This window comes from Onychomys torridus, chromosome 15 (genome assembly GCF_903995425.1).
Source record: "Onychomys torridus chromosome 15, mOncTor1.1, whole genome shotgun sequence".
Lineage (NCBI taxonomy): Eukaryota > Metazoa > Chordata > Mammalia > Rodentia > Cricetidae > Onychomys > Onychomys torridus.
Genome location: NC_050457.1, coordinates 68,888,320 through 68,915,499, shown reverse-complemented (window position 1 = coordinate 68,915,499; position 27,180 = coordinate 68,888,320). Strand labels below are relative to the sequence as shown.

The 27,180-nt window shown below is 41.4% G+C and overlaps 1 protein-coding gene across 3 annotated transcripts in view; it reads right to left on the bottom strand.

Annotated features, from left to right (window-relative positions):
- The window catches only part of Ctnnd2 (catenin delta 2), an 872,325-nt gene that overhangs the window by 199,058 nt on the left and 646,087 nt on the right, over positions 1-27,180 (bottom strand). For all 3 annotated transcript variants that reach the window (XM_036206872.1, XM_036206873.1, XM_036206874.1), the window contains one exon: positions 26,744-26,957. In XM_036206872.1, the coding sequence (XP_036062765.1) occupies positions 26,744-26,957 (214 nt within the window). The remainder of the gene's footprint in view (positions 1-26,743; positions 26,958-27,180) is intronic.

The following is a 27,180-nucleotide window of genomic DNA, read 5'->3' as shown; positions in this document are numbered from 1 at the left end:
GCCAGGCAGTGGTGGCACACTCCTTTAATTCCAGCACTCAGGAGGCAGAGGCAGGCACATTTCTGTGAGTTCGAGGCCAGCCTGGGCTACAGAGTGAGTTCCAGGAAAGGCACAAAGCTACACAGAGAAACCCTGTCCCGAAAAACCAAAAACCAAAACAAAAAAAACCTTCAGTCAAGGAAAAAAGAGATAATCTGAAAAAGCCATCCAGCCACGGACAATGAGAGTTACTAGGACAGGCTCCTGTGGTCTCTCTCTGCTCAGCAGACATTCATAAGTCACTTTATAGAAATCAATACATTTTTTACATTTGGCACATAGCATTGATGTATTTTGATATCAACAAATATGTACCCATGTGTTAATTGCAATGCTTAGCAACAGTCTATTGCATGGACAATTTTATTGATTGATTGATTGATTGATTGAGAGAGAGAGAGAGAGAGAGAGAGAGAGAGAGAGAGAGAATGAAAGAAAGAAAGAAAGAAAGAAAGAAAGAAAGAAAGGAAGGAAGGAAGGAAGGAAGGAAGGAAGGAAGGAAGGAAGGAAGGAAGAAAGAAGAAACAGGATCTTACTACATAGCCTTGGTGGGCCTGGAATTGGCTACAGAGAGCAGGCTGGCTGTGAACTTGGAGATCTACAGGTCCCTGCTCCTGACTGCTAGGGTCCATTTTAATCCAATCACATACTGATGGACGTTTGAGCTGTGATTTTTCTTTTTTTCTAACATCAGTTCATACCATATCAACATGGCTTTAAATATGTTTTATGTTTAACTCCACTTCATTGAAAACTGTTCTTCATATCTACTGAGTATGAACTCCAAAAACGTAAGTGACTGGGTGAAGATGGTGACTATTTTAAATTATAGTAAGTTGCTAATGTGCTCCAACAACATTATGACAATTCCACCCAGCAATGTTTGGTGTGGGGTCTTCTCTAACTGGACCAGGAAACTATTTAATACTGGGAGTTCTCACAGCACAGGTGGTGTCTCCTTACCACAAGGGGTCTGTTTCAGCCACCTTCAGGTTGCTTGTTGCCACACCCTTTCCTAGTTGACTGCATTGGGAGTAAATAAACATTAAACGGAAGAATTCAGAAAGTATCAGAATGTATATTGATGTTCAAAAGCATCAGTTTTTGTCTAGTGATGCTTGTGCTATATTTGTCACAGTGTTATCCCATTCATTTGTTTTCTACAATTAATTCTACTTACAAAATTCATTGGGCAGTCTTTGCTATTTCCTACCAACATGATTCTTCTATTGGGTGTCCTGGTAAGAACAAGGCTCAACAACTATACACTCTAGCTATACAGAGGCCCTGCAAATAAAGAGCCACTGATCATATATTTCTGTCAATGGGCATTAACCATTCATTATTTCAACAATGAACTCTTCTCTGTCACCAGCGTCTAAGGGGTGTAAAGCTTTCAGCCACTCGTTATTGTAAGCATATGGCTTAGCTGGTGTTTGCAGGTTGAGGAGGGTATCGTTGCCATAGTTGAAAGGAGGAGGACATATATTGAGCTCTTTCCCATAGATCTTAATGCTTCTACTTCTCCCTTCAAGTCACCCTACCATGTGAAGAATGCTTTCTCATCTTAACTTGAAATAGTAGAAACCCAAGATCTGGAATGAACTTAAATGGACTCCTTTGTCATGATCGCTAGCTTTAAAAATCGTAATAACTTAATTGTTCCCACCACCTCTGCTTATCTCCTGGCAGACAATTCCAATACATCATGCCACTGCTGTCAGATTAACATTGCTACCATACAGGAGGGATTCATGTCACTACTCAAAGCCTTCTGCTTGTCTCCATCGTCCACAGATTTGAGAACAAATGACAGATCAGAGAGGATCTAGAAGAGCAAGTCAGTAGGATTTGCTGAACCAGTTTTCACTTAACTTCTTATAATCCTAACAAAAGCAAATGGAATAACATTAATATCAATCCCTGTCAGGACTGACAGAACAAGGTCCAGGCACATAACCCTGTGATTGTGAATGTTATAAATGGAGTACAGAACCATCTGCAAAGGTGGGTGAGGATTAGGTCTCTCAACTAGCCACAACAAATTCCAATACACTTTGGTCCTCATCTGGGACTATGAAAGTTCAGTTAAATCTCTAATAAGGAAGTGAGATGTAGACATTGGACACACATTCACAAGGGAATCCTGGAGCATTTTCTCTTGGTCCCCAAATAAGGAAATGAGCTTAGTCATAAATCTGAAGACATTGTTGTTCAGTTTCTGACAAACCCATCACTTATAATACTACAGCCTCTAACAATCAGTAGAGTTGGGACTCCCATTATCCTAAAAGAACAAGAATAACAACAAAGCACCCTAAAAATAAAAAAAAATCAATTCTTGGTGTCCTAAAAGATGTATTCATTACTTATCTGAAACTACCAAGTTGATTTAACAAAAATGCATCAGCAATATACATATATAAATTGTTCAAAACACAAGCATTGCAAATTATTGAGAACATGTTTTATAGGCTGGAGACATGGCTCAGCTGTTAAAGGCTAGGCTCACAACTAAAAATATAAGAATATGTTTTATATGCCATTTTATGAAAACTACAAATATTTAGGGAAAGTGAGACTTTTGAAAACTATCATGTTTTCAGTCTATGTAGAACTCATTAGATCTATAATATTTCTTATATCATGAAGAAATAACATTAGATGGAAACATTTATATCATTAATTTAAATTCTGGAAAATAACTTGCCAACATAACTTCTATGATTCACGATGTAGAGTGCTTCTTTTTTATAGTAACTAGAGAGTGGGACCTATTCTTTTCCAGGAAGGTTATGGGTATTGGTGACTAAAATCAGCTAATCAGATGAAAATACTATGGGTTCCATGACAGGGACTCATAAACCATGGATCTGAAAACTGCATTGAGTTTTTTATGTAGGACAAATGGACAGGTGGCACTTGCTGATCCCTGGCATCTGTGGCATGGTGGGGCTGGCGGTGATGAGAGAAAGAAGCAAAAGTGTAGAAGGAAGAAGACCAAGAGTTGGCTCAGTATTCAAGCTGGGCTGATATTGTTGGAGCAGGAAATGGGATCTCTCCATGCCTCTTTCTGCTCCTGCTGTAGTGTTAAGGCACCTATAGGAGTGTTAGCATACAGCTACCACAACTCACAAAGCAAGGGAAGTCTTACCATGTAATATCAGGTGGATAGATGAGCAGCCCGGTAATACAGACATGCCTACAAGAGGCTAAGTCTGCTTCTGCAAGCCAGAGGGAGGACACAGTAGTGGATATTAGCTGAGGACTGTCTTGAGATGTAGTCAGACAGCCTAAGGGGAAAACGGAAGTAGAATCTCCACCAGATTAGCCCAAGGATGGTTCATTGGTAATATGTCATTTCCTCTGCCCTTGAAGAAGTTGTGTTTTTATGTTCGTGAGAAGGATGAAATCAAGTGTCTGCAATTTACCCCACATGGAATTTGTTCTATCAGTCTTGATCACAGGAATGTCATTAGCAATGCCTCATAGGGGACAGAGTCCCAACGAAACAGAAGCAAGCACAGCTGGAGAGCCTGGCGTGTTCTGTCCTTACAGGAACTCAAACAACCTCACTCTTTCAAAAAGAATATATTCAAATTATGACTTAAAGCAAATTAAATGTTGGTGTTAAATTGAACTGGGCTAAGAAGGACCACAGCATTTAATCACTTAAAGCTGGAAGATAATAGTTGTTATCTATGTGTTGTATAAAAAAGACAAAACATGATGAGCTCTTGACCTTGTGAAAAAACTCCATGTCTCAATGATGTTTTGTATAGTGCAAAGCTTTGATAACTGGATAATACTTATTTAACATTAACTGAGATAAGAACTTGTAGTTGGAATGTTAAAAGTTCTTATTAATAAAATCAAACTCAGAGCCAGGTATTGGGGTGAATACTGGAAGATCAGAGAAGCAGAACAAGCCACAGTTTCCTTACCTCGCCAGTTCCTCAGCTAGTCTTGTTTCCTCAAACTGCATGCTTCTGTGTCCTCATCCCAATGGCTCTCAGGTGAACTGTGGCTCCAAAGCCTGAATGCTAAACCAGCCAAATGCTTAACTAACTTAGTTCCTGGTCCTCACGCCTTATATACCTTTCTCTTTCTGCCCCCACTCCCTGGGATTAAAGGCGGGTGTCACCATGCCTGGCAGTTTCTAATGTGGCCTTGAACTCAGAGATCCAGAGGTATTTCTGTCTCTGAAATGCTAGGATTAAAGGTGTGCACCACCACCGCCCAACTTCTGCTATGGCTTGTTCTGACTCATTTCCTAGCCATCATTTTTGGCTTTGTTCTAGTGGCTATCTGTTCTCTGACCCCAGATAAGTTTATTAGGGTGCACAATATTGTTGGGAACACAACACCACCACAAGGACTCATACTTTACAGTTATTAATTATAAATATGGCACGTATAGAAATAACTAGATAATTTCACATAGCTTTCTTACACTAGTTTTCAGATGCTACATCTTTTTAGTGTGGGAATATTTTTAAGATAAGAGATGTGGACATTTATTCTTAAAGATAAAATGGGAATTGATTATGTTTTCCAAAACAAAGCTACTATTTACAATATGGATCATCCTTTAAGTGTACAGATTTAAACATATATAATGTTGGCATCTACAACACATGCAATTTAAATTCTTTCACAAAGGGACAATCTCTTATAGTAAATATGTTTTTTAAAACTATATGCTAGCCTCTATTCCTATCACAAGGTCTCAGATCTGGGAACATGGCTAATTCATAGCATTCTGGAGAGTGTCTAACATCTTAAAAATGTACATATTTTTCTTGGAGAATTGATTTGTACTCTAAAGTGATTTTTTTCATAAACAAGAAGACACTTTTAGTTTGGGACATATGACATTAATTTTTTAAAATGTCTCTTCCTCCCAACCTGGGGATAGTAGCAGCGATATGCTTTTTATTTTCTTTGAATCATGATCTGGCAGCTCTGCTTTTCGTAAACTTTCTTGAAGTATTTACGGAGTCTTTGCAGCTAGCAAAGAAAATTAGGCATAGGGCCTTAACAGGTAAAGATTTTTTTTAGAAGTGGATTTTCAAGTTAATAATTAATGTATTATAAGAAAATATTTACTATTGGTTGGCTGAGACCCTATCCCTCTGTGAGTAGCCAGCAAACACAGACAAGCCTACAATAGGAGTAAGCTTTTCTCAGTAAGCTAGCAGGAGGCCATGGTAATGGTTATGAGCTGACCACTTTGAGAAGTAGTCAGGCAGCTTAAGGGGAAATTGGAGTACAGCCTCTACCAGATTTTCTAAGGGTGGTGCTTCCTCCCTCTGGTACCCCAAGCCAAATATTTCAGGACCTGTGTGGTGCTCACTACCCAGTACCTCAAGACCCAAGTGGAGCTTAATCCCTAGGTTAGAAGCCATATCTCCCTCCCTCAGCTACCCTCACTCTTAGTGTCCCTCATTTTTAAGCTTTCCCTAATAAAAGTATGAGAATTGTGTGTGTCACATATTATGGAACTTCAGCATCATGATGTTCATGAAATAGTATGTTCTGTTCATGTACCATCAGTACAAGATGTGGTGCAGAGATGGACCTTACCAGGATAGGGTTAGTAGCAATTAGCCCTTTTCCATTTTTTTTTTAAAAACCAGGGACTCATTGTGGTAACCTCTCTGTCCTACAACTTCTTAGTAAACATTGGAAAACTGGCCTAAATCTGTAGACAGCCAAACAAATGCACTTGTAGTGACATAACCTGGCAACTGCTTGAGTCAGTATGCCTCTGTCCACTGAAGAAATGAGACAGGACCTGGTCTCTCTAGGCAGTGTGGAAACAGGGCTGACGGAATGTACTACAGGTTAAGCATTCCTAATCTGACAACCTCAAACCCAAAATGTTCCTAAGAAGGTTTTGAGGGATATCCTGCGGCCCAGGTAGAAAATAACATACCCTACTTTATGTGACAAATTGTAATAAAAATTCAGGTGTGCCACGCAGTTTATCCAGTGTCACCAAGAAAAATAAGAGCCATCCCTTCCCCTTACCATCGTGTAATGTTTGCTTCATGTACAAAATTATTAAAGGATATATGATTATTTTCAGACAATGTATATGATGGAGGTATGAAACAGAAATGAATTCCATGCTTAGATTATGTCCCATTTCAAAGATAATTCATAGTATGTGTTGCATAATGCATTCTAAAATATGAGAAAAAAAATTAAAAGCACTTTACTTCCATACATTTCACGTAATTGATCACCAACCTGTGGTGTGTTGATACAGGAGGTTCTGAGCCCAAAAGCAATTTGGAGAACTGGGACCTGTCTGGATTGGTCAAATTGCCTGGGAGAGTCTTAACTGATGATGGGGCAGGAAAGCACTTAGGAGAGAAACTGATCCAAACAGAGGCCAGCTACTAGATACCAGGAAGAGAATGAAATCCTAGGAGTGCTGGGTAGGGATCTGAAGGACTCAAACACAGTCTGCCCAGCTCAGCAAGAAGAGGCCTGTATCTCATCTCAGGGGAAGAGGTAGAGATAGAAATCTTTGTTTTCTTCATGTCTGGGGCCTTAGGAGCACTCTTTGGGGATTTCTATATAAACCATATTGCAAGGGGCAGCAAGCCATTCTTTGTGAGTCACAAAACAGCTGGCAGGTACAGCTCTCTGGGGGCTTGAGGCTGACACCCATGGGACACTGCTTGGAGACCAGCCTACAGGACTAGCAGCCAGCAGACAGCAATCACAGTGCCCTGGGGAGCAGTGACAATCAGTGTGATGACCTGCATATCTCTAGGAGCATTGCAGAAGATCTCCTGGGTCTGGTGTGCAAAGCAGATGTAGAAATAAAGTCAGAAGGCTTGGGACAGAAGCCCTTCAAATATAGAACTTCATCTAAAGAGGCTCACAAATGCATGATAAACCTAAGGGCACTTTGAAAGGTGTGTGTGTGTATGTGTGTGTGTGTGTGTGTGTGTGTGTGTGTGTGTGTGCGCATGTGCACACATTGGTATGTACACAGTTGTATATGTATGACTGGATATGTTTTGCATGTCTACACTTGCATATCTGAGTATGCCTATATTGCACAGGTACAATAAAAGGTATGTTTGGCTCCTGTATATGTATACCTGTGTGTGCATATGTGTGCATGCCAATGTGTAAAAGCCAGTGAAGCCTGTGAACCACTGTCTTGGAGGAGATGTTGGGCAGCAATTGTAGTCAGAATCCATCCCCGGACCCCCTCTCCTCACCACTGCAGTCCAGACAAATCTCTCTCATGCACGGTACCCCTCAGACCCAAGTAAACACACAGAGGCTTTATATTATTTACAAACTATAAGGTCTATGGCAAGCTTCTTGCTAGCTAGCTCTTATATCTTAAATCAAGCCATTTCTAATAATCTATGTTTTAACACATGTTCCATGGCATGTTGTTCCTTGGGTAGCAGGCTGGCATCTCTTCTGTCTCTGTCTTTCTCCTTCCTCTATCTTGGATTTCCTACCTGGCTATAATGTGACTTGCCATAGGCCAGCTTCTTTATTAGCCAATCATAGCAGCACATACCTATAGCAAACAGAAAGACATCCCTCAGCATGGAAGGTAATTATTGGCTTAAAAATATTTTATATTTTAAGAATTTCACTTCCTCCCTCTCATTTTTCCTTCCATTTATTTCCATGTTATCTTCTATTCTACATCCTCTCAAATTCAAGGTTTATTATTTCTTCACTTATTGTTACATGCACACACATAAATATATACGTCTACAACTTGCTGGGTCCCTTCATTAGTATTCCTATGCATATGTGTTTAGGGCTGACCACACAGGACTAGATGATCTGTGAGATAACTTGTCCCTGTAGAAGACTGAATTTCCCTTCATTGTTTTAAATTGATATGTTCTAACTTCTCTCCTCTCTCATCCATGTCTAGGTGGCTTTATTTTACCACAACCCACAGACACCTGGGAGGGCTTATTAAAGGTGATTGGGCTGCTCCCACCTTCCTGTCCTCAACTCCTACAGTCAGCGCCCCCCTTCAAGGACTCAGTGGTATTATCTCTGAAGAAAATACATAGCAAAAGTAGCCAAAGAGAACTAAATGGGGTGGAGATAGTTCCAAGTGTAGCTATGAGCTGGAGTACTTATAAATTCCATGTCACACAAACTTACTGTGGTCTAATCCTGTTTTCCTTTTAAATAAAGGATTTTGCATAGAGTTGTCTGTTACCATAGTAAACATTGTTTCCTCAGACATACATAATAGGCAGCCTTAATGGAGATGGTGAGGGAACTCCTTGAAGGTAAAGAGACTTTTAATATTTGGAGACTGTATTGACTTACTTTTCCATTGCTGTGATAAAATATCACAGCCAAAGCAACTTATTTGGGATTATGGTTCTGGAGAGATGGGACTGTCATGGTAAGGAGGCATGTCCTCAAGCAGCCAATGACATAATTCCTCCAGTAAGACCACACCTCCTAAAATTCCCCAAACAGTATCATCAACCAGCTGGTCAAACACCCAAGCCTATGGGCAACATTTCTTATTCAAACCAGTATAGAAGTGGACTGGAAAACAAGAGAACATTCCTCTCCGTTCACTGTTTGGCTTAATGAGGCTTTGTGCTTGCTGTGAGGTGGTTCCCCTTCAGATATCACATTGTTTCCCCTTTCAATCACATTTTCTTTAGATTCAATTTATAAGTAACTTGGCATGTTCAATGTGAAGTGTTTTCCCTCTGAACAATAAAACTTCACATCTGTGCTTACACACTCCAATAACTAAGTTAATAGCAAAGACAGTTTTGCAGAAAGTTATTAAATTGATTAACTGCTCAAAGAGCCTAAATGATCCACGTTCATCTCAAAAGCACAAATATGTGTTAAATACGAATCTCTACTTCCTGTCAATGTAAGGAAGTATTAGGAGTCTCCTGGGAGTTACATGAAAGGTAAGGCATGCAAATACAATGCTATCCCAAACATCCTTAAGAAAAGGTGGATGTGATCAGCTATAAATGGTAATCACACATCACAAAATACCCCTTGGGTCAAGGTCAAGGGCTGAGAGGTGGAGAGATAGGCATTTACACACAACAGTTATTTGGGAAAGTAACACTGATGCTGAGGAGTCACTATGTGTGCACCTGTGTGTAGACATTTGTGTTAATGCATTCATTTGTGTGCAAACCAGTGGATTCTTGTCTTGGAGGAGACAGTGTACAGGAGAGGAATGTTGTTCCTTTAACTTCAATCTCTCAGTCTTGTGTTCTTTCCTTCTCACTTTCTCATTCTTTCTTTTCAGTGCCCTGAGTGAGAATGCTTGGAACCAAACATTTACTACATGAAGACTATAAAGTGAGCTACAAAGTAAAGAACTAAAACAAAATAAAAACAACAAAACAAATACAAGAACCCATTACCAGTACCATTAAACTCCTAGCTTTCATGCCCAGTATCCTTTTTATTAATCTTTTCTCAATGTGTGGAGATTTGTACTTCTCAGCCTTACATGTCCAGTGTCTTACTACCTCTCACTAACTGCAAAAGGAAGGTTTGGAATTACATGAAGAGGAGAGAGACTCGTTCTTTGCTCTGGAAACATCATGCACATGCCTGTCAGTTCTTGACATGAACTGCGAGGGAGTTCTGTCAGTGCAAATGTGAAACTATTTAACATTGGACACCTGACTGGAATGCCACTCACTTCTGCTTTCATTTAAGCAGCTGCACAGATGGACTTGGGGTACTGTGTGTGTGAACATAGCACGGACACCGCTTGAAATCAAAACTGAGCTCTTGAATTAAATCCATTTGCTTCAAAAAAATTCAACATAGACTAAAGTCAAGCAAAATGTAGGACAAATGTGTATTTATGTGCAATGGGTCATGATGAATACAGTGCATCATCCCTTCCATGCAGAAGTACACAGAGATCAGACTGGAGAGCACATATTGATGGGGAACGAATCACAGACTGACTGACACATGTAGCATTAGGCCTTGATGAAAGAAACTGGAGATGTCAGGCATGGAAAAGGTTTCTATTTTTAGTGGGAAGGTGTGTGTATCTGTGAGTGTGTGTGTAAGTTTGCACACATTCACCAAGATAAGCAAACAGATGACTCAGTTTAAAAGCATTTTTGCCAAAGTTGTCTATGGAGTTTACAGGAAAGTCACAACTTTCTGTACTCATGTTTTCTTTCTCTGCTATGTCTACATTAAAGCCAAGTGTCCATTTTTAAATATCCTTCCACAAATTGCTGTCCTTGTGAAAATCTTTTGTTTCCATTGGAGATTAGCCCAGAGACATACTCCTTTCCATGAGTACTGGGAAGGTATAAGCATTTTATAAACACTATTAAGATCTGCTAAAATTAAAATTCCTTTGTTAAATTATCACTGTTAATGATGGATTCTATGAAGTTTGTAAATTTCCTTTCTGCTGTTCATTTTCCCGAAAATAAACAAAAGCATTGAGAATGTGGTAATTTGACTTCCAAATCAGCAGGGGTTGGACTCTCTCTTGCTATCCATGCTATTCTGAACAAAAAGGCTATCAATCTAACATCAGTCAGACAGCCCTTAGCACCAGAAATCTGGAACATTCCACAGATACCTTGAGATAGCCATGGGAAGATTGTCACTGGCTTCCCTGGCTCCAGATAGCACAGTTCCTGCCAGGAGGACTGTCAAAACAGTTTGAACAAGACTTTCTGCAGTCACACATTTTGATGAGCCATTTTTACTTTGGTCATAGGGTCATAACTTCCCTTGGAGGAGAGACAACTATCACTGGTAGCAAGAATCTGACTGTTGTGGGGATGTCTTTCTGTATACTGTGAATATACGTTGTTCCCATTGGTTAATAAAGAAGTTGCTCTGGCCTGTGGCGAGTCAGGTTATAGCCAAGCAGGAAATCCAAGAAGAGAGACAAGAAAGAGAAAGGTAGAGGACGGGGAGATGCCAGCCTGCTGCCCAAGGAACAACATAAGCCACAGCCACATGGCAACTTACAGATAAATAGAAATGGGTTAAGATATAAGAGCTAGCTAGCAAGAGACCTGCCATAGACCATACAGTTTACATACAGTTTGTAAATAATATTAAGCCTCTGAGTGATTATTTTATAAGTAGCTGTGGGACTGCGGGGCCTGGCAGGACCAGAGGAACTCAGGAACAGGGAATCTTCTGACTACATTTGACTGATCCAAAAACATAAGCCTTCTTGACTAGGATTGGTCCAGCACCAAAGGCTGTCCAAACAACTGTTTGGATTGGCCCAAATATTATTCAGGTACACAAGCAGGCTTCCTAGTTTACTCCATGAACTGGTTGAGAGACACTCTTGCTACTTTCCATGTGTTGTCATTATCTGGTCCAATAAAGGTTTATCTCAAGTAATCTTGAGTTCACAGGTGCTCAGTTCAGTTAAGTACTGGCAGCAGCTTGATCTCACAGTTTGCCTCACTACAGCTTGACAACTGATGATCCTGTGGGTGCTACCTGAACCCATGACAGTGACCTTCTAACACTTCTTTCTACAAGATCACTGTCCTTCCAAACAGCCTAACCTGTTTACCTGAGCTCCCCACAACTCCTTCTGGACAGCTAAAGAGGTCCTAGGGCCTCAAAGATATCCAGTGGTTGGTGCCCTATTTCTGGCACTCACTACTGGGCTCTGGAATAGCCCTGTTTGCCTCAAGCCCTGGATTTCTAGTGTAAAACACTGGCAACTGCTGATGATAGCAGAAAAACAAGTTTCCTACATAGACTTCAAATTCACCTGTGGTGATATTTTATCTGTGTCCCCCAATAAAGTTTATCTGAGGATCAAAGAAAAAAGTCAGCCACTATAGTAAATATAGAGGTCAGGCAAAGGTGCATGCCTTTAATTCTATCACTCGGAAGGCAGAGATCTGTCTGGATCTCTGTGAGTTCAAGGCCACACTGGGAACAGAGCCAGGCATGGTAGTACATACCTTAAATCCCAGCATTAACCATAAAGGTCTGGAGGTCTGTACAGATAGACAGGAAGTGACAGAGCTGGGCAGGATGAGGAAGTGATATAGCTTTGGAGAGAGGAAATGAGTTGGTAAAGTAGAAAGGCATATAGGTGTGGGTAGACAGGAAGTAGGTCTCTTTGGAAGCTGCAAAGTTGGTGAGGTGAGATTAGCTGTGGCTTTTTCTATTCCTCTGATCTCTCAGGTTTTAACCCCAATATCTGGCTCTGGTTTTTTGTTTTTTTGTTTATTAATAAGACCATTTAGCACTTTGTCTTATACCCACTCATCAGTAGCACCCATGGGCTCAAGCTCACCTGGTCATCTCAGTGTGTATCTGATTCTCCAGACAACTTACTGATCTTACCCAAGGCTCCCATTCACCTGCTAGAAGCCAACCAGTGGGAGGAGCCTGCTTGAACCTGACCCCAAAGCCCAGCTCCCGATGCCTCATCTCCAGAATGTTTTCCTGGCAGAGGCAAGTGTCCAAATCATCCTAGCAGCAGCTACTAACCATTGGAGCAGAGCAAGAAGAAAGGAATTAGAAGCAGAGAGAGGAAGAGGGATTCAGGGAAGTGATAAAATGTAGCATGGAGCCAAGAGGAGAATCTGCAAGCTATGGTCATGAGAGATGCTCCAGAGAGATGTCAATCCTGTAGAGGCAAGGCTTGAACACTGGTCATTACCAAGAACTAAGGATCTGGATACCCAAGTGTGGTGATATTTTATTTGTGCTGAAATGTGGTGATATTTTATTTGCATGCTAATAAATAAAGTTTGCTCCAAGATCAAGGACACAGCAAGCCATTTTCAGTAAACACAAAAGTCAGGCAGTGGTAGCACACATCCTTAATCCCACTACTTGGCAGGCAGGGTCTCTGTGTGTTCAAGGCCATGCTAGGGAACAGAGCCAAGTGTGGTGGCACATGCCTTTAATCCCAGTACCAACCATAGAGACCTGAAGGTCTGTACAGACAGGCAGTGAGAAGGAAGTGAGGTAGCTGGGCTAAGAGCCAATGAGAGGGCAGAACAGCAAGGCAATAAAAGCCTGGGTAGAGAGGAAGTCATGGCATTTTGAAAGTTGCAGAGCTGGTGAGGTAAGGGTGGTTGGTGGCTCTCACTATTTCCCTGATCTCCAAGGCTTTCGCCCCTCTATTTGGCTCTGTGTTTTTTATTTAATAAGACCGCTTAGTAATTCAGCTACACCTAAGGCTGGCAGAGTAACGGCAACATTGGAGGGCACCTCCTGCTGCTGCCACTCGCTGCTGTAAGACACTGGGAAAACACAAGCTATGAGCATGGAGCACTTGGAGAGCTTCTTGCCTCTCCACAATGTATATTAATAGAAAGCACAGAGCCTCAGCCAGCAGACTGCTCTAAGCTTCCCTATTCTTCTCTTGGTGCTCACCTTATGGAGAATGGATTCCTCTGAACTGGCTACTCCTTGAAGACACAACTCACATCTCACTCTTTTCTTTACTTTCTACTATACTTTGACTGAAGTGTGGCTCAAGACATACCTTACAAGAGCAGCAAAGTAAGATGACAGGAAGACCAAGTGTTATACCAATTTCCCTACTTCTCCAGTTTTATAGACTATGGCTCCCATGCTAAGAAGTCATTTCCCTGAGACCCTTTCCTTGAGTATTCTCTTGAGGACATATGGCTGACATCTACCTGTTGTGGGATATTGTCATTGCACTCTGACACTCCCAAGACAGACAATAAAGTTTACTTTGAATCAGAGGATGGAGCTAGCTACTAGCTGGCCAAAATTAGCCATAGAGGTTTTGGAGAACTGAGGACATATAGAGAGACACAGGAAGTCATAGGGTGGGGCTTAGAAGGATACTCAGCCCTTCTGGATTGAAGAAGGAGAGAGAGAAAGTTACTGGTTGCTTCTCTGACACTTCTCTGATCATTCAGGTTCTTATATCGATAACTGACTCCCAAGTTTTACTGATAAATAATAATTACATAAATGCTTTATCCACCACTGCATAGTGTCAATCATGCCATCAATGAAAACCCTACTTCAGGAGCAAGTCACTATGCAAACCTGGTATAGAACGAGCAAAACCGAAAGTTCTATTCTGCCAGACTGGCCTTGTTTTCTGAGACACAGAATGAAGAAAGTCTGTTCTGGATGCTTTACTCTATAGAATACAAACATCTGTTGGGAAGGAAACCAGGTGTTGGGCAAGCGATGTTCACACTGTATGCTTTGCCCCCTCACCTCCAACATCCGGTGGGGATTTCTATGCTGTGTTTGTTAACACTAGTTAATGTAATTTTTGTGATAATTGTAGAGCAAATAGAGCAAACTCTCAAATATAATTAGGGAAAAGTGTTTCTAATTAACTTGTAACTCCTGAGTTGCAAAGTAGAGATAGAAATCGGTTACACTTTGTCAGACCTAACAAGCACAAATGCACTGTACATTTCAAGGTTGGTGAGCTGACAAAAACCAAAAGTGCTCACAAAAACCCTCTTGTGGACCTTCCTAAGATTCCAGCATGTCTGGCAAGGGTGTGGAAGAACATTTTATCTTAGCTTCTCCAGCACTACAGATCACCGAGATGAATATTGTATGAGCAGTGAAGGCAACCTCAGATGGTTTGGGAATATGTAGGATGGAAGAAGATGATCACTTAACATTAGCTTACGGCCATACACAGTGTGTGTGCACATCAGATGCCACTTAACATTACCTTATGGGCATTCACTGTGCGTGTGCATGCGTGCGTGCATGTTGATTGTTGGGGGTCTTTCTCAATTGTTTCTCTACCTTGATGATGTTCTGTTTTAAGGTAAGGACTCTAACTTAGCCTAGATCTCACTAATGGGCTTCACTGGAGGGTCCTGCTATCTTTGTCCCCAGTGCTGGAGTTATAGGCTTGTACTGTTCTGAGTTCTGGAGATCTAGACTCACATCCGTATTTTTGCAAGGCAAAATCTGAACAATCAGTATAGACTATACAAAGGATGTTGATGAAACTACAGTGTTCTTAGGTAAGTACACGGCCATAATAACACTAAATGCCCCTCCAATACAGCATCATCAGTGATATTTGATTACATGCTATGTCTTGGGTTACAGTTAATGAAGAAGGAATGTAAGGATGTCTTATCTAGATACAGTTATAATATAAGCTATAACTCTTCTGTAAAATTTAAATCAAAATATCTTACTGAGGCATAAGAATTATCAGTAGTAAGAGAGACATACTCTTGAAACAGGGAGCCACAGCTATGAAGGAACATGGGTACGAAGAGTCCATGGGATTGAGTTGCATCACCACCTAAAACACTCCTTGAGACTTCAAGTATGACAGAGTGAAACTCACATCTACTTTAACATGCCACTACATGCAGCCTTCACTTGTTCAAGAAGAGCTTCCTTGTAGATAAACCCTCAACCCTTTCTGATCTCATGAAAACAGTTCACTTAATTTTTTCCATGCCAGCTCTTGCCACGTCATGTGAACCAGATCTGCTGCTTTGGTTTACTACCTGTTTTGTCTACCACAACACCAGATCTGGGATGGCATGTCTCCGGACTGAAGCTTGAAACCTCTTGAAATGGTTTTAAGAACTGATTATGAAATTCTACTTAGGGTATTCATTCTCTCATATACAATTCACCTGAAAAGGCAGACTTTCTCTTCACTTGGCTTCTTCCCAGCCCCATTGCCCATCTGGTTTCCTAAAAGGCACTCACCATGATCTTAGCTATGGAAAAGGAATCTGTATCCATGGGAAAGCTGGTCTATGATGATGAGGAACCTGGGATTCCCCTTCTTGCAACACTAAGCACCTTGGCCTCACATCTACAGGGTAGGTACTCACCACATTCACTGATGTGTTTAATGAATGAGTGTGAAAAACCTTCAAACATGTGTCTACCTCTAGGACCGAGTGAGGTGGGCAGGGCTGTGATGGTGCACATTCCCTAACTTGATTGAACTCAACTTGGTAGGAGGAAATAGGGAGTCAGAACAGTGCAGAGGTCTGTAAGTTTTTGCTTCTTTACATGTAGATATTATTTGGTTAATCACTGTAAAGAGATTACTTTAAAATGGCCAAAATGATAGCAGGTTAGAACAGGCAATGTCTCTATAATGAATGTACTAATTAGAAGCTAGCTAGATGCCATGTGGTCCATAAGAGACTAAGCAAACACACTTAATCTTCTGGGCCCCTCAGCAGTCGACTGGAATTAATAGCCATGCATTAGTGAGGAAGTCTTCCTTCTTACAAGTGGGCCACACTTAGTAGAAAACAGGTTTCTTCCCAGAGTGCTAGAGGGGCCTAACCAAACCACCTGTTGGTTTGTCTGGTAAGACTGAGCTCTAACCTTCTTGAGGTTGCCCATTTTATATGCTGCATATGTCTACTCTCTTAGCTACTTTTCCTTTGATAAAACACTTTGACCAAAGCAGCTTATGGAAGAAATGGTTTAATTTGGCTTACAGTTGCAGAGGCCTACAGTCCCCCATGGCAGGGACATGGCAGCAGGCAGAGAAGGAGAGAAGGTCTGGCACCAGGAGCAGGAAGCTGGTCAGTCACATTGCATTTACACTCAGGATGCATTATTAATAAGACCATTTAGCAATTTGTGTTACAGCACTCTGCTTACAGAGTCAAGGATTCTGCTCAGGAAATAGTGCCACCCACCGTGGATAGTAGAAGAAAGACCGATTGAGGCTTCTATAAACTGTAACCTGAGGACCAGCCACCTACGTGTATAAATAAAGCTATGCTGATACACAGTCACACCCCTGAAGTTATGTATAATCTGTGACTACTCCCCTCACCCTATAGGTAGACTAAGTGATTCTAATACAGGCACAAAGGTCTACAAACAGAAAAGCTTTCTAGCTACCCCTCTGCAGAGTTGGCCAACTCCTGTTCTGGAACCCAAAGAGATGTTTTAGAAATGCATGCTCAATGCAGAGAGATTTGGCTGAGCCTTCCAAAGATCTGCCAGAGAGTGAAAAATAGAAAGGAAAGCCAGTAGCAGGTCCCAGTATGGAGGTATGAAGAGCTCTTGAGCAAGCAGAAATTGGGAGCTGGCAGCATGGTGCAACTGTACCATGGCAAGTGCACACACATGAGCATCCCCAGGGGAGGCTGATGGCCAGACTATGTGGGGATATCAGATCCAACTGGTTCCACAGCAAACAGAAGAAAAGCAGCTGCTGTGGCACAGGATGGAGGAATGCCTGCTGCTAATGAGCCATGGGGAAGTGAACGCCGCCAGCAGACAGTACATATCACTCTGCATGTACTACCAGACAGCTAAGGAAATCCCTAGAGAGGAAACTAAGAGACTAGAGGGATGGCTTGTCAAATAAAGCCACTTGTGCAAGTGTTAGGACTTGAGTTCACATCCTCGGCACCTACATAAAAAGCTGGGTGTGTCTACACACAGATCTGTGACCCCAGCATTCGAGTGGGAGGGGAACACTGGAGCTTTCTAGAATCTTGCCTACCCTCAGGTTCAAGGGAATATGGTAGAGAGTGATGGAGTAGGGCAGGAGATACCCATCCATTCTCCTCTGGCCTCCAGGCATGTTCACGGTACACACATGCTTCAGGGAAAAATATTGCCTCATGTCATTCCTGATATAGTGGGTTATGTTGAATTGTCTGAGCTGAGCTGAGTTAGTACTACATTTCCCAGAACTCCCTGCCCTTCCTGGCTCCAGATGATGCTGTCCACAGGGAATTCTGAAGTTTTCCAGGTACAAATGAGACAACAGCCAGGAGTTCTGAGGATCTCAGGCAAGGCGCAGCCAACACTGGCGTAGGTACATTTTCATTGCTCTGTGTTGTGGGCCACAGGAATAAATCATAAGAACTCAGCTGGTTATGGCAAAGTCACTACCTGGAGGAATCAGTGAATTCCTCCAGAGGAAGCCAAATCCTAAGAAGTTTTTGGTGTTACTTGGCTTGTTATATATCAGCTGTATTCTGTTATGAAAATCATGTGTGCCTTCATAGTTTCCCAATTGACTTTTCCCTAAGAAGGGCTAACAGTGTGGGCTGATCACTCTCTGGACATACACATTCCAGGAATTTGGAGAACAGCCTCAGGAAAGGCTTTCTCTGGAATCAGATATCTCCCTTAGCCAACTAACAATAACAACCCATGTGCAAGTCTCCTGACTTAAATTCCTCAAGGAGACACTGCCCATGTGGGCACCCAACTTTCAAGGACTAACAGTGATAGCAGCCCACACACAAGTCTCCTGACCTAAGGTAAATTCCACAAGGGGACACCACCTAGGTCAGGTGGACACTAAGTAATAGCTTTATACATTTTAGGTCAGACCCTCCCTTTATATACTGGGACTTCCAGGGCACAGGATGGAGAGGAGAAAAGAGAATGGAAGAACTAGATGGGTAAGAACTAGAGAGGAATGTACTGAGATGGGGAAGAACTAGATTGAAGGGCTAGAAGAGAGTACTAGAGGAACAAGATGGAAGATGAGGAAGAGTCAGATGGGAAAGTCCTAGCTGGGTAAGAACAAGGTGAGAAGGACCTAGATGAGGCAGAATTAAGATGAGAGAATTAAGATTGAACCTAAGAGGGAGCAGTAGATAACAGAGAGAAATCGGGCAAGAAAGGAACTAGGCACGAGAACAGAATGGAAGCTGTGTATATAGGATGTTATGATAGAGGAATTAAAGCAAGTGGACTATGGAGTTCAGTGTGCTGAGATTCTATTTCCTGAAAATAGTCCTCGCTGTTAGTAGTTCTCTCTCCTGAGCCCCTGGGATATATAATATTGAGGCTGGTCCCTCTAATATTATACAAGACCTGGTGCCCAACGTTGGGCTTGAACCCACGACCCTAGGATTAAGAGTCCCATGCTCTACCGAATGAACTCTTTTCCTTCCCCTTCTGGAAAGGAGGCAGCATGGGGGACACAGATCTGTCTGCTCATACCGCATCTCCTCTCTCAGCATCCCTGGGTCCCATACACATGAGAGCTCTGAACCATCACTCATGGTTAGAACACAATCAGTGACCAGCAGCAGAAGACATGAGTCTGTCATCCCAGGTCTTGGTTGGTTGCTGTTGTCTCTCATGCTTTCTGTCCAGCTTTTCTTCCTGACGGTAGCCTGATGACCAATGTTACCTCCCAGCTCATCAGCAGGCATGGAGATTTCTTCGCCAGCTCTGATTATAATATCAGGTCTAATCCTGACCATAAGTCCATTTTTCATGTCACTCCCAGACTGTCTGCTGCTCCAGCGAAACCACAGCTATTATACCTGGTGATAGGGTAGGTTGCCTCCAAGCCATACTCTGATATTGTAAGGTGACTTATATACTTATAGTTCCACTTTCCAAAATAAGCAACAAGTCACAGACAAATCTCCTTCAGGTGGTACGTTCTTAACACCAAAATGAAAGATTTATTTATATCACTCTGTTTTATGTGTATGCATGCTTTGCGTGTGTGTTTACATGCTTGTGCACCACATATGTACCTTAAGGGAGGAGGCCAGAAGAATGGGTCAGATCCCCTAGGACTAGAGTTACAGATGGGTTTGGGAAACCATGTGGGTGCTGGAAATCAACCTGGGTCTTCTGGAAGAACAGCCAGTGCTCTTAACCGCTGAGCCATCCCTCCAGCCCCTTTAACATCATAATTAACCTAGACAGTTTACCTCTTGATTAAATTTAAGCTCATTGATAATGGACTCTTGAAGTCAAACGAAACCAGATTGGTATTTTTTTCTCCAACTTAAGTTCAAGGGTGTCCTTTTGTCAGCAGAATAATAGTCTGTCAAAGATGTCCTCATGTTAGCCCTTCACGCCTGTGATTACATCCCCATTCACGAACTAGAACACACAATGGCAAGAGATAATGCCATTAAACTCCATTTTATTTTGAACTTCAATGTCCCTGAATTTCAACATGAAATAGGTTTTCGCCTTAGATTTTAATTTCTCCCAGGGAATTTGATAATTCGGCATTGTTGTCCTGTCTTTCTGGGACATCTATATTCATTTTTGCCTCCATGTTGTTGCTTTTCGTTACTGTGAAAACACTGATTCACTGTGCTTGACAATGTGGGTACATGCTGTTTGGAACAAGGAATGAAACTGGGGTTTAATTTTGAACCCTGAGAACATGATGGCTCTGAATTTGATTAAAAATCTTGCTCTTGTGACCCATTTCAGTGACTCTTGCTGTGAGGTATAAACTCTCTGCCCAGAATTCTAAGTGACCCTCTCCCTCAAAAGCCACAAAGATAGAAGAAAGGCTCTCATGGTAAACTACTTAGCTCCTACTTTTGAAAGAGCCTCTGGATGATTGTAGAAAACCTGACGGACTTCAGGAAGATTTTCACAGAAGGCAAGCATGTGGCGTATGGAAAGGAGATAGGAAGTGAGGAGCTAAGGAAAATTGGTATAGTGGGCTATTTCCTGATTTGCCATGGCCATGTAAGGGCAATGCTCACTCACAGGCAGAGCACTAACACAGAACTGACAACTTTAAAGAACTTCAGAAAAAATAAAGAAAAGAAAACTGATTGTATAAGGGAGGGCTAAAAAACTTCCCTAGCTAAAATTCAGTCATGAAGAAAAGTCTACCCAACAAAGACACTTAACCATAGTCCTTCACCTACTAGTCCACCTTGAGTTAAAGTTCACCACATATGTATCACTCTTCATTTGAGTGCATAGAGCTCACAAATCCCAGCTTCCTTCTGTTTTAAAAGTTAGAAAATCTAGGATGACTGTCATAGCCAAAGCATGCCTGCAAAACTAATTAAACAATCACCCCAAAGAGAAGATTTGACACTAGGGAAGAGTGAGATGATTCATGCTATATGACATCCTTAGAGAAATTCTTTAACATTATATATTAGTAAAATAAAAATAGAGGCCATAAAATCAGAAAGTGAGTTCTTAAAAGTAATGAAATAGATGATATCCCAGTCCTCGACCCTCCTCCCTGAGGCTTATACAAAGAGTGAGGAAAATGAATGGTACAAATAAATGTTAGGCAGTGGAAATGGTTCTGCGATTGTGTAACAGAAATGGCAAAGGTCTCCAAATTACATAAGCAAAGAAAAAAATAACCCGAGGGTCAAAGTCTGACTAATTACATAGAGGACAGAAAAGGAGGCTATGGGAATTAGTGGTTTATAAAAAGGTAATATTTCAGAACAGAGAAGGTCATTATTTAAACTGGAAGTGTTCAGTACCAAGGAAGATTTTTTTTTTTAAATAAACACACAGCTAGATATTAGCACACACCTTCACAGAATCCTATAATATCAAAGATAAAATTAAATTTGTAAAATATTCCTAGGAAAAGTATCTTTCTATCATAAATTCTGCATCTAGGATAGTTCACTTACATGTGAGAATTTAAAATGGATATTTCCTTAACTATATCTTCTGATTGCCCATTTTTAGGAATATGTAAGATGGTAAAACACTAGAGAGGAGGGTATTGAGATCCAGGGGACAGATGTCGTAAGCCAGGGCTGCTGTGCAATAGAGCTGGGGAACAAGACCCTGATGTTGCCAGATGTGTGGGGCTTTGGGGTACAGGATATTGAGTAGACAGAAGGAAATCAGCAATCACAGAAAGCAAGGGTAAAGACTAAAAAACAAAAACTGCATGTTGTGTGTGTGTGTGTGTGTGTGTGTGTGTGTGTGTGTGTGTGTGTGTGTGTGTTAAGGTCATGAAGCCAGAAAGGGGACCATGAGAAGGGAGGAAGTGACTTTTAGGAATGGGAAAATGAAATAAATAGCAGGTAACATCGTATGAAAGAAAGGGGGCCTATTTATGGGGAAGAAATGAACCAAAAAGAGGAAGATGAGGGAGTAGGCAACAGTGTGGGGGTAGGAGGAATCAGGATGAAGTGTATGTGATGACATATTATATATGAAGATGCGGTAACAAAACCCACTACTTTGTATGCCAACTTAAAAACCAAGAAAGAAAACTGGAATTACTGGCAAGGTTGAGTCAGTGGCTGGTTTCCTTAATTAAAAGGAAAGACCATTTGGGCACACACAGCATAAACAGAATAATACCCCCTACTGTTGGAGAAGTGATGCTCCCAAGGACACCAATGTAAAACTTACTGATCAAATCTTGTGCTCCAATAAAAATCTGCTTTGTTATGATTTGTGAGGCATTCTCAAAACTTCAGTTGTGTAGTTCAAAATTTATGTTGATTTTTGCCACATTTAGGGAGAGAAAAATCTTACATTAGTCAAGCTCAAAGGACATGCAACATTTCTAATTGGTCCGTTTGCTCCCAAGCGTTGTGAGTAATGGACAGCAGAGAATAACTTCAACTGGGGTTAAATACAATGCTGATCATTATCTCATCATAATTATTGCATAGGGGGAAAATTATGTATTCCCAGGCCTACTAGGCAGCGAAGAAATACATGCTGCTGTGTGCTGCGGCTGCAAAGTGAGCAGACAGGTGTTTTCCAGCCTGCCTGGTTGTGTGCTGCAGGCACACAGCTCTACTTTAACGTTTAATTATTGTTCAAACAGTTTTCCAAGGTTTATTCAGTAAGTAATTTATGGGACCTGTAGGATGATTGCTTCATTTTATCCTTCTATTGTTTGCATTTTGGCTTCCTCAGTATCTTTTTTGAATTGGTACACATATCTTGCACATGGTAATGCATTTCATGTGGTCATTTTAATGCGAGTATGTAAGACACTTGACTGTGTCATGCCCCCACTCAGCTCTCCCACTCCAGTGAGTACCTCTAGCTTCCCTAGTCACCTCTACCTTTATATCACATGTACATATGCAATTTTATGAATTTATATAAATTCTATGATCCACAAGTGAGAGAAAAGTTAATCATTTTCTTTCTGGACCTGACTGAATTTGCTTCATATGACAGTCTCTTGATTGAACAACATAATGTAGTTTTTTTTTTTTACTGAGGAATAAAATTTCATTGTATATTCATGCCACTTTTTTCTTTACTCATTTCCCTGCTGATGGACACATAGGCTCATTCCAAGACTTGATAGCTAGATTTCATCCAAAGTCCTGTTTATAAAACACATTAAAATCACTAAATTAATCAGCTTACAATTGTGCAGATCCTAATATCTAACTATAGACAGGATGACTTCAAAGAACCCCCAACTCCCTGTTCCTTTAACATTTCCCAATGCATTGTGTTCTGATGTACAAGCTCAGAGGCAGAAGAAAGCCTGAGAGAAATATTTCCCTTTACCTAGGGGAACTCCTATAAGACAGCATGTCATGAGTCCTTGATGAACTCTATCATGCCTCCTGGAGAACTGAAAAAAAAAATCACAGTTTTATTTAATCCATGCATGGACAGTGACCTCATTCCCAAAAGGATTTGTGGAGGCTCCTTGGGGCAAACGAAGTGAAGTAAGCCACTCTTACATCCCTCTATACCTCCCATAGACACTGGCTTCTTCGCTGCTCATCTAGGAAGTTATAAAATGTGGACACATTTGTCAGAATAATTCTGTCTTAGGGTGTTATTGACGTGAAGAGGCACCACGACCATGGCAACTCTTATAAACCTTTAGTGGATGCTGGCTTACAGTTTCAGGGGTTTAATCCATTATCATCATGACAAGAAGTATGGCAGCATGTGGGCAGACATGGTGCTGGAGAAGGAGCTGAGAGTTCTGCATCTTGATCTGAAGGCAGCAGAAGGAGACTGTGTGCCACACTAGGCATAGCTTGACATATGAGACCTCAAAGCCCGGTTCTAGTGACACACTTCCTCCAATAAGGCTACACCTACTCCAACGAAGCTACACCTCCTAGTAGTGCCACTCCCTATAGGCCAAGCATTCAAACACACGAGTCTATGGGGGCCATCGCTATTCAAACCATCACAGTATTTTTACATATTTATCATTCGGTAATACCCAGGCTTTGGTCATTCAGAGCAGAGCCTCACCCTGGCAGTGAGTTCTAGACTGAGAGTCAGTTAGACAGCAAGGCTTAGGAGAACACCTAACATCTGTGCACTCTGAAGTGCTGGAGGGATGAGTGGAAAGCATGATATTCCTGTGACCACACAGGCAGGCTTATTACACCAAGGAGACCACTGGACTTGGGCAGAGAGGGGAGAGAAAGAGAAATGGAGGCTTTGGTTACCTTGGGGTTAAACTGGGTTAGCTGAACTAAAACACTGAATTCCTCAAGCTCTGCAAGAATCCAGAGAATCAGCACTTCAAAGCCCTCTTTGGCAGATGATATGGGCCAGTGTGGAAGATGAAAATTTGTCTCTAAGGCTCTCTGAATTCAATTCACCTCATTTCATTTTCCTCAGGCCAGAGGATTGGCTTTGGTAAGACTTGATCACAGGTGTGATGTCTAAACAGACGACAGCTGAGTCCTGCAGGCTTCCTGGTACCCTCAAGTCTCTGCTACTGGAAAAACTTAGAAGGCTTTGTATTCCTAGCACCCATCCCTCTGCACAAGCTTGTCCTCACAGGTGTTTTCTTCCCATTCCCTTCTGTGAGATGGTACTGCAGTATTGTTATTTAACATCACCTACAATGCTAACTCCAGCTACAGTGAGAACATAACACTCTGCCTCTGGGAAGGCAGAGAACATCTGCTAGGGTAGTAACTCTGATTGTTCATAATTGATTCGCTGAGGTTTCAAAGACAGTGTTCCTTTCAGAAAGAAAAGAGAAGAAAGCTTTAGTTGCCATGAGGACACGCTTGTTTGGCTTTCCTTAGGAGAAGCAGAGTGAAAAGGGAAGGTCTATCTGTATGCCAAGTACTATATCCTTTCCACAAGTGGAATCTTCTCAACCTTCTAAGAAGGGTGTATGCTTTTGATATTTCCTAGTGGAGCTCAGAGGCATTTCTACCATTGTTTGGGGTTAAAATGGTGGTCTCCAAGAACTTCCAAAAGCAGTTGGGGAAGGCTACAGCTTCTCTTGACTCCTTTATAGCCACCTCAAGTGCCAACAGCAGCTTCTGTACCATGCAATACGCCCATTGCATTTAAGTCATCAGGTACCTCCAACTTTCACACAATTTCTTTGATAATGGGATAAATACTATTGAAGCAGCCTCCAGATAATGGTTTTGTGTTGCAGACAACACAAAGGTAACTTAATTCCAAGTCTTTTCCAATCCTGAAACAACATGTACAGCATATGCAGAAGGTATTGTGCAAGACTCCCATTCCCCTGGCTTTCTGTATCCAGTAGCAGAATCTTTACCCACCAAGCATCTTGTTTCCATCACACATATTGAGTCCTTTTCTCCCTGGCACTTCAAACTCACACACAACCAGTGAAAATAAAGATGGCCTTGCATAACCATAATGGCAGGGAATTATTTCAGATTATGTAATTCACCTCAGAAACAGTCCTCAAAGTCACAAAATGCAGATAATGGCCACTTTACCTCTCCTGACCCATCTGACTTCATTGTGAAACATTACTTTAATAATACTCTAACCCTTGCCAGTAATTATTTCCACAAGGAAAACCCTCTACTTACAGAAAAATGAAGAGGAAATAAAGCCAGCAAGCAAGTAAGGGTTAGGAGAGGACATAACAAATAAAACATAAAAAAAGATGAGCCAATTTGGGTCTCGTTTAAACTTAGCTGAAAACAAGAAAGAGATAGAACAACTACCTTGAAGAAAGAAAACACAAGGAAGTATACTGAGACTGGGAGTCTGGAGCCAGCCTTGTGTGCCTATTTATGATTCTGTAGCTTGCGCTACACATTTCCTTAAATATAATTTTTCCCACATACTTCATCTGCATAGATACAGGGAAATTTTAGACCTGAGACAGAAGGTCAAGGCGATGGTATAGTGGATAATTAAGGGATCTTTTGGGGAATTCACATTTGCAATTCATTTGTCAAATACTTGCTTGTAGGGGTACTTTAATGAATGAGAAGCCAAAACCACCTACAACAATAGTGAGCATAATGAAGAAGAGGGAACTTCAGAGCAATTTGGAATCCCATACTGGGGACATGTATGTCATTAGAACTCCAAGAAGACTGCACACTTACAAAGTGAGGGATGACAGTTAATGGTTAACATTTACTCTGCCCAATTACTCCAAGAAAGGTACAGGCTGAATGCTTTCAACATTCTCTCTCTTTAAACCCTCATTATTCTACAAGCTACTATTATTAAGTCTAAAACCCAAAGTTCATGAATGTGGAAAGGCATTCAAGTTAACTTTCAAACAGTTATATTCAGTAATATAACCTTGGAATGTTGAGCATGCAGGGGTTTACTCAATAAATTAGCACTAGAAGCACAATATGCTCAGTGTACTCATAAACCAGAGCATATATGGCTGATTGTCAATAGCTTGAATGCCTTGGCCCTTCATCAGTTATTTCTAATGTTACTCTAATGATGGCCTGTGGGTACTGTAGGAAACTCAACTACTTCTAAAGCAAAAGACAAGGGCTGAAGTAAGATCATAGAATGCTAGTGATGGCTACATTTACTCAGTTCTAATTAGTGATTATGATCAACCTACGTATGTTACCTTTGATGGTATTTTACTGACTCATTTGAAATTGGAAAATGACTATGTTATCAGCTCTGGGAGGCTCTGAGTTGTAATACTTGGTTCTCACATTTGCTACTGGGCTGGATACTGAAACAGGCATCTTGAGATAAAATTGAACCATTTAATAAGAAGTCTAACCTGTGACCAGCTCCCGGATCTCAAGGTCTGTGGTCTTGCGAAGCAGTCTCACCAGCGCTGGGATGCCACCACAGTTTTTCAGGGCGATTTTGTTGTCGTCATTGGCCTTCCCATACACCAAGTTCCTCAGAGCCCCACAGGCACTACGGTGGACTTCCGTCATCCGGTGATCCAGCAGGTCCACCAGGAGCTGTATGCCTCCTTGTCTCCTTATCTGAAAAAACAAGGGAAAGAGCTTTGGCCTTGGGGAGTCAGGTTCTGCTGTCTGAGCCGAAGCACTGTTTTCCTCAGAAAACCTGCTACACTGCACTGGACTGAATTAAGGCTTATGAAAAAGGGGGAAACTAAGCGCTCTTCTTGGATTCCATCCCCTGCCACTGCTTTAATATCCTACCAATAAGAAAGTGAATGCGCTACTTTCAGAGGATAGAACCTTG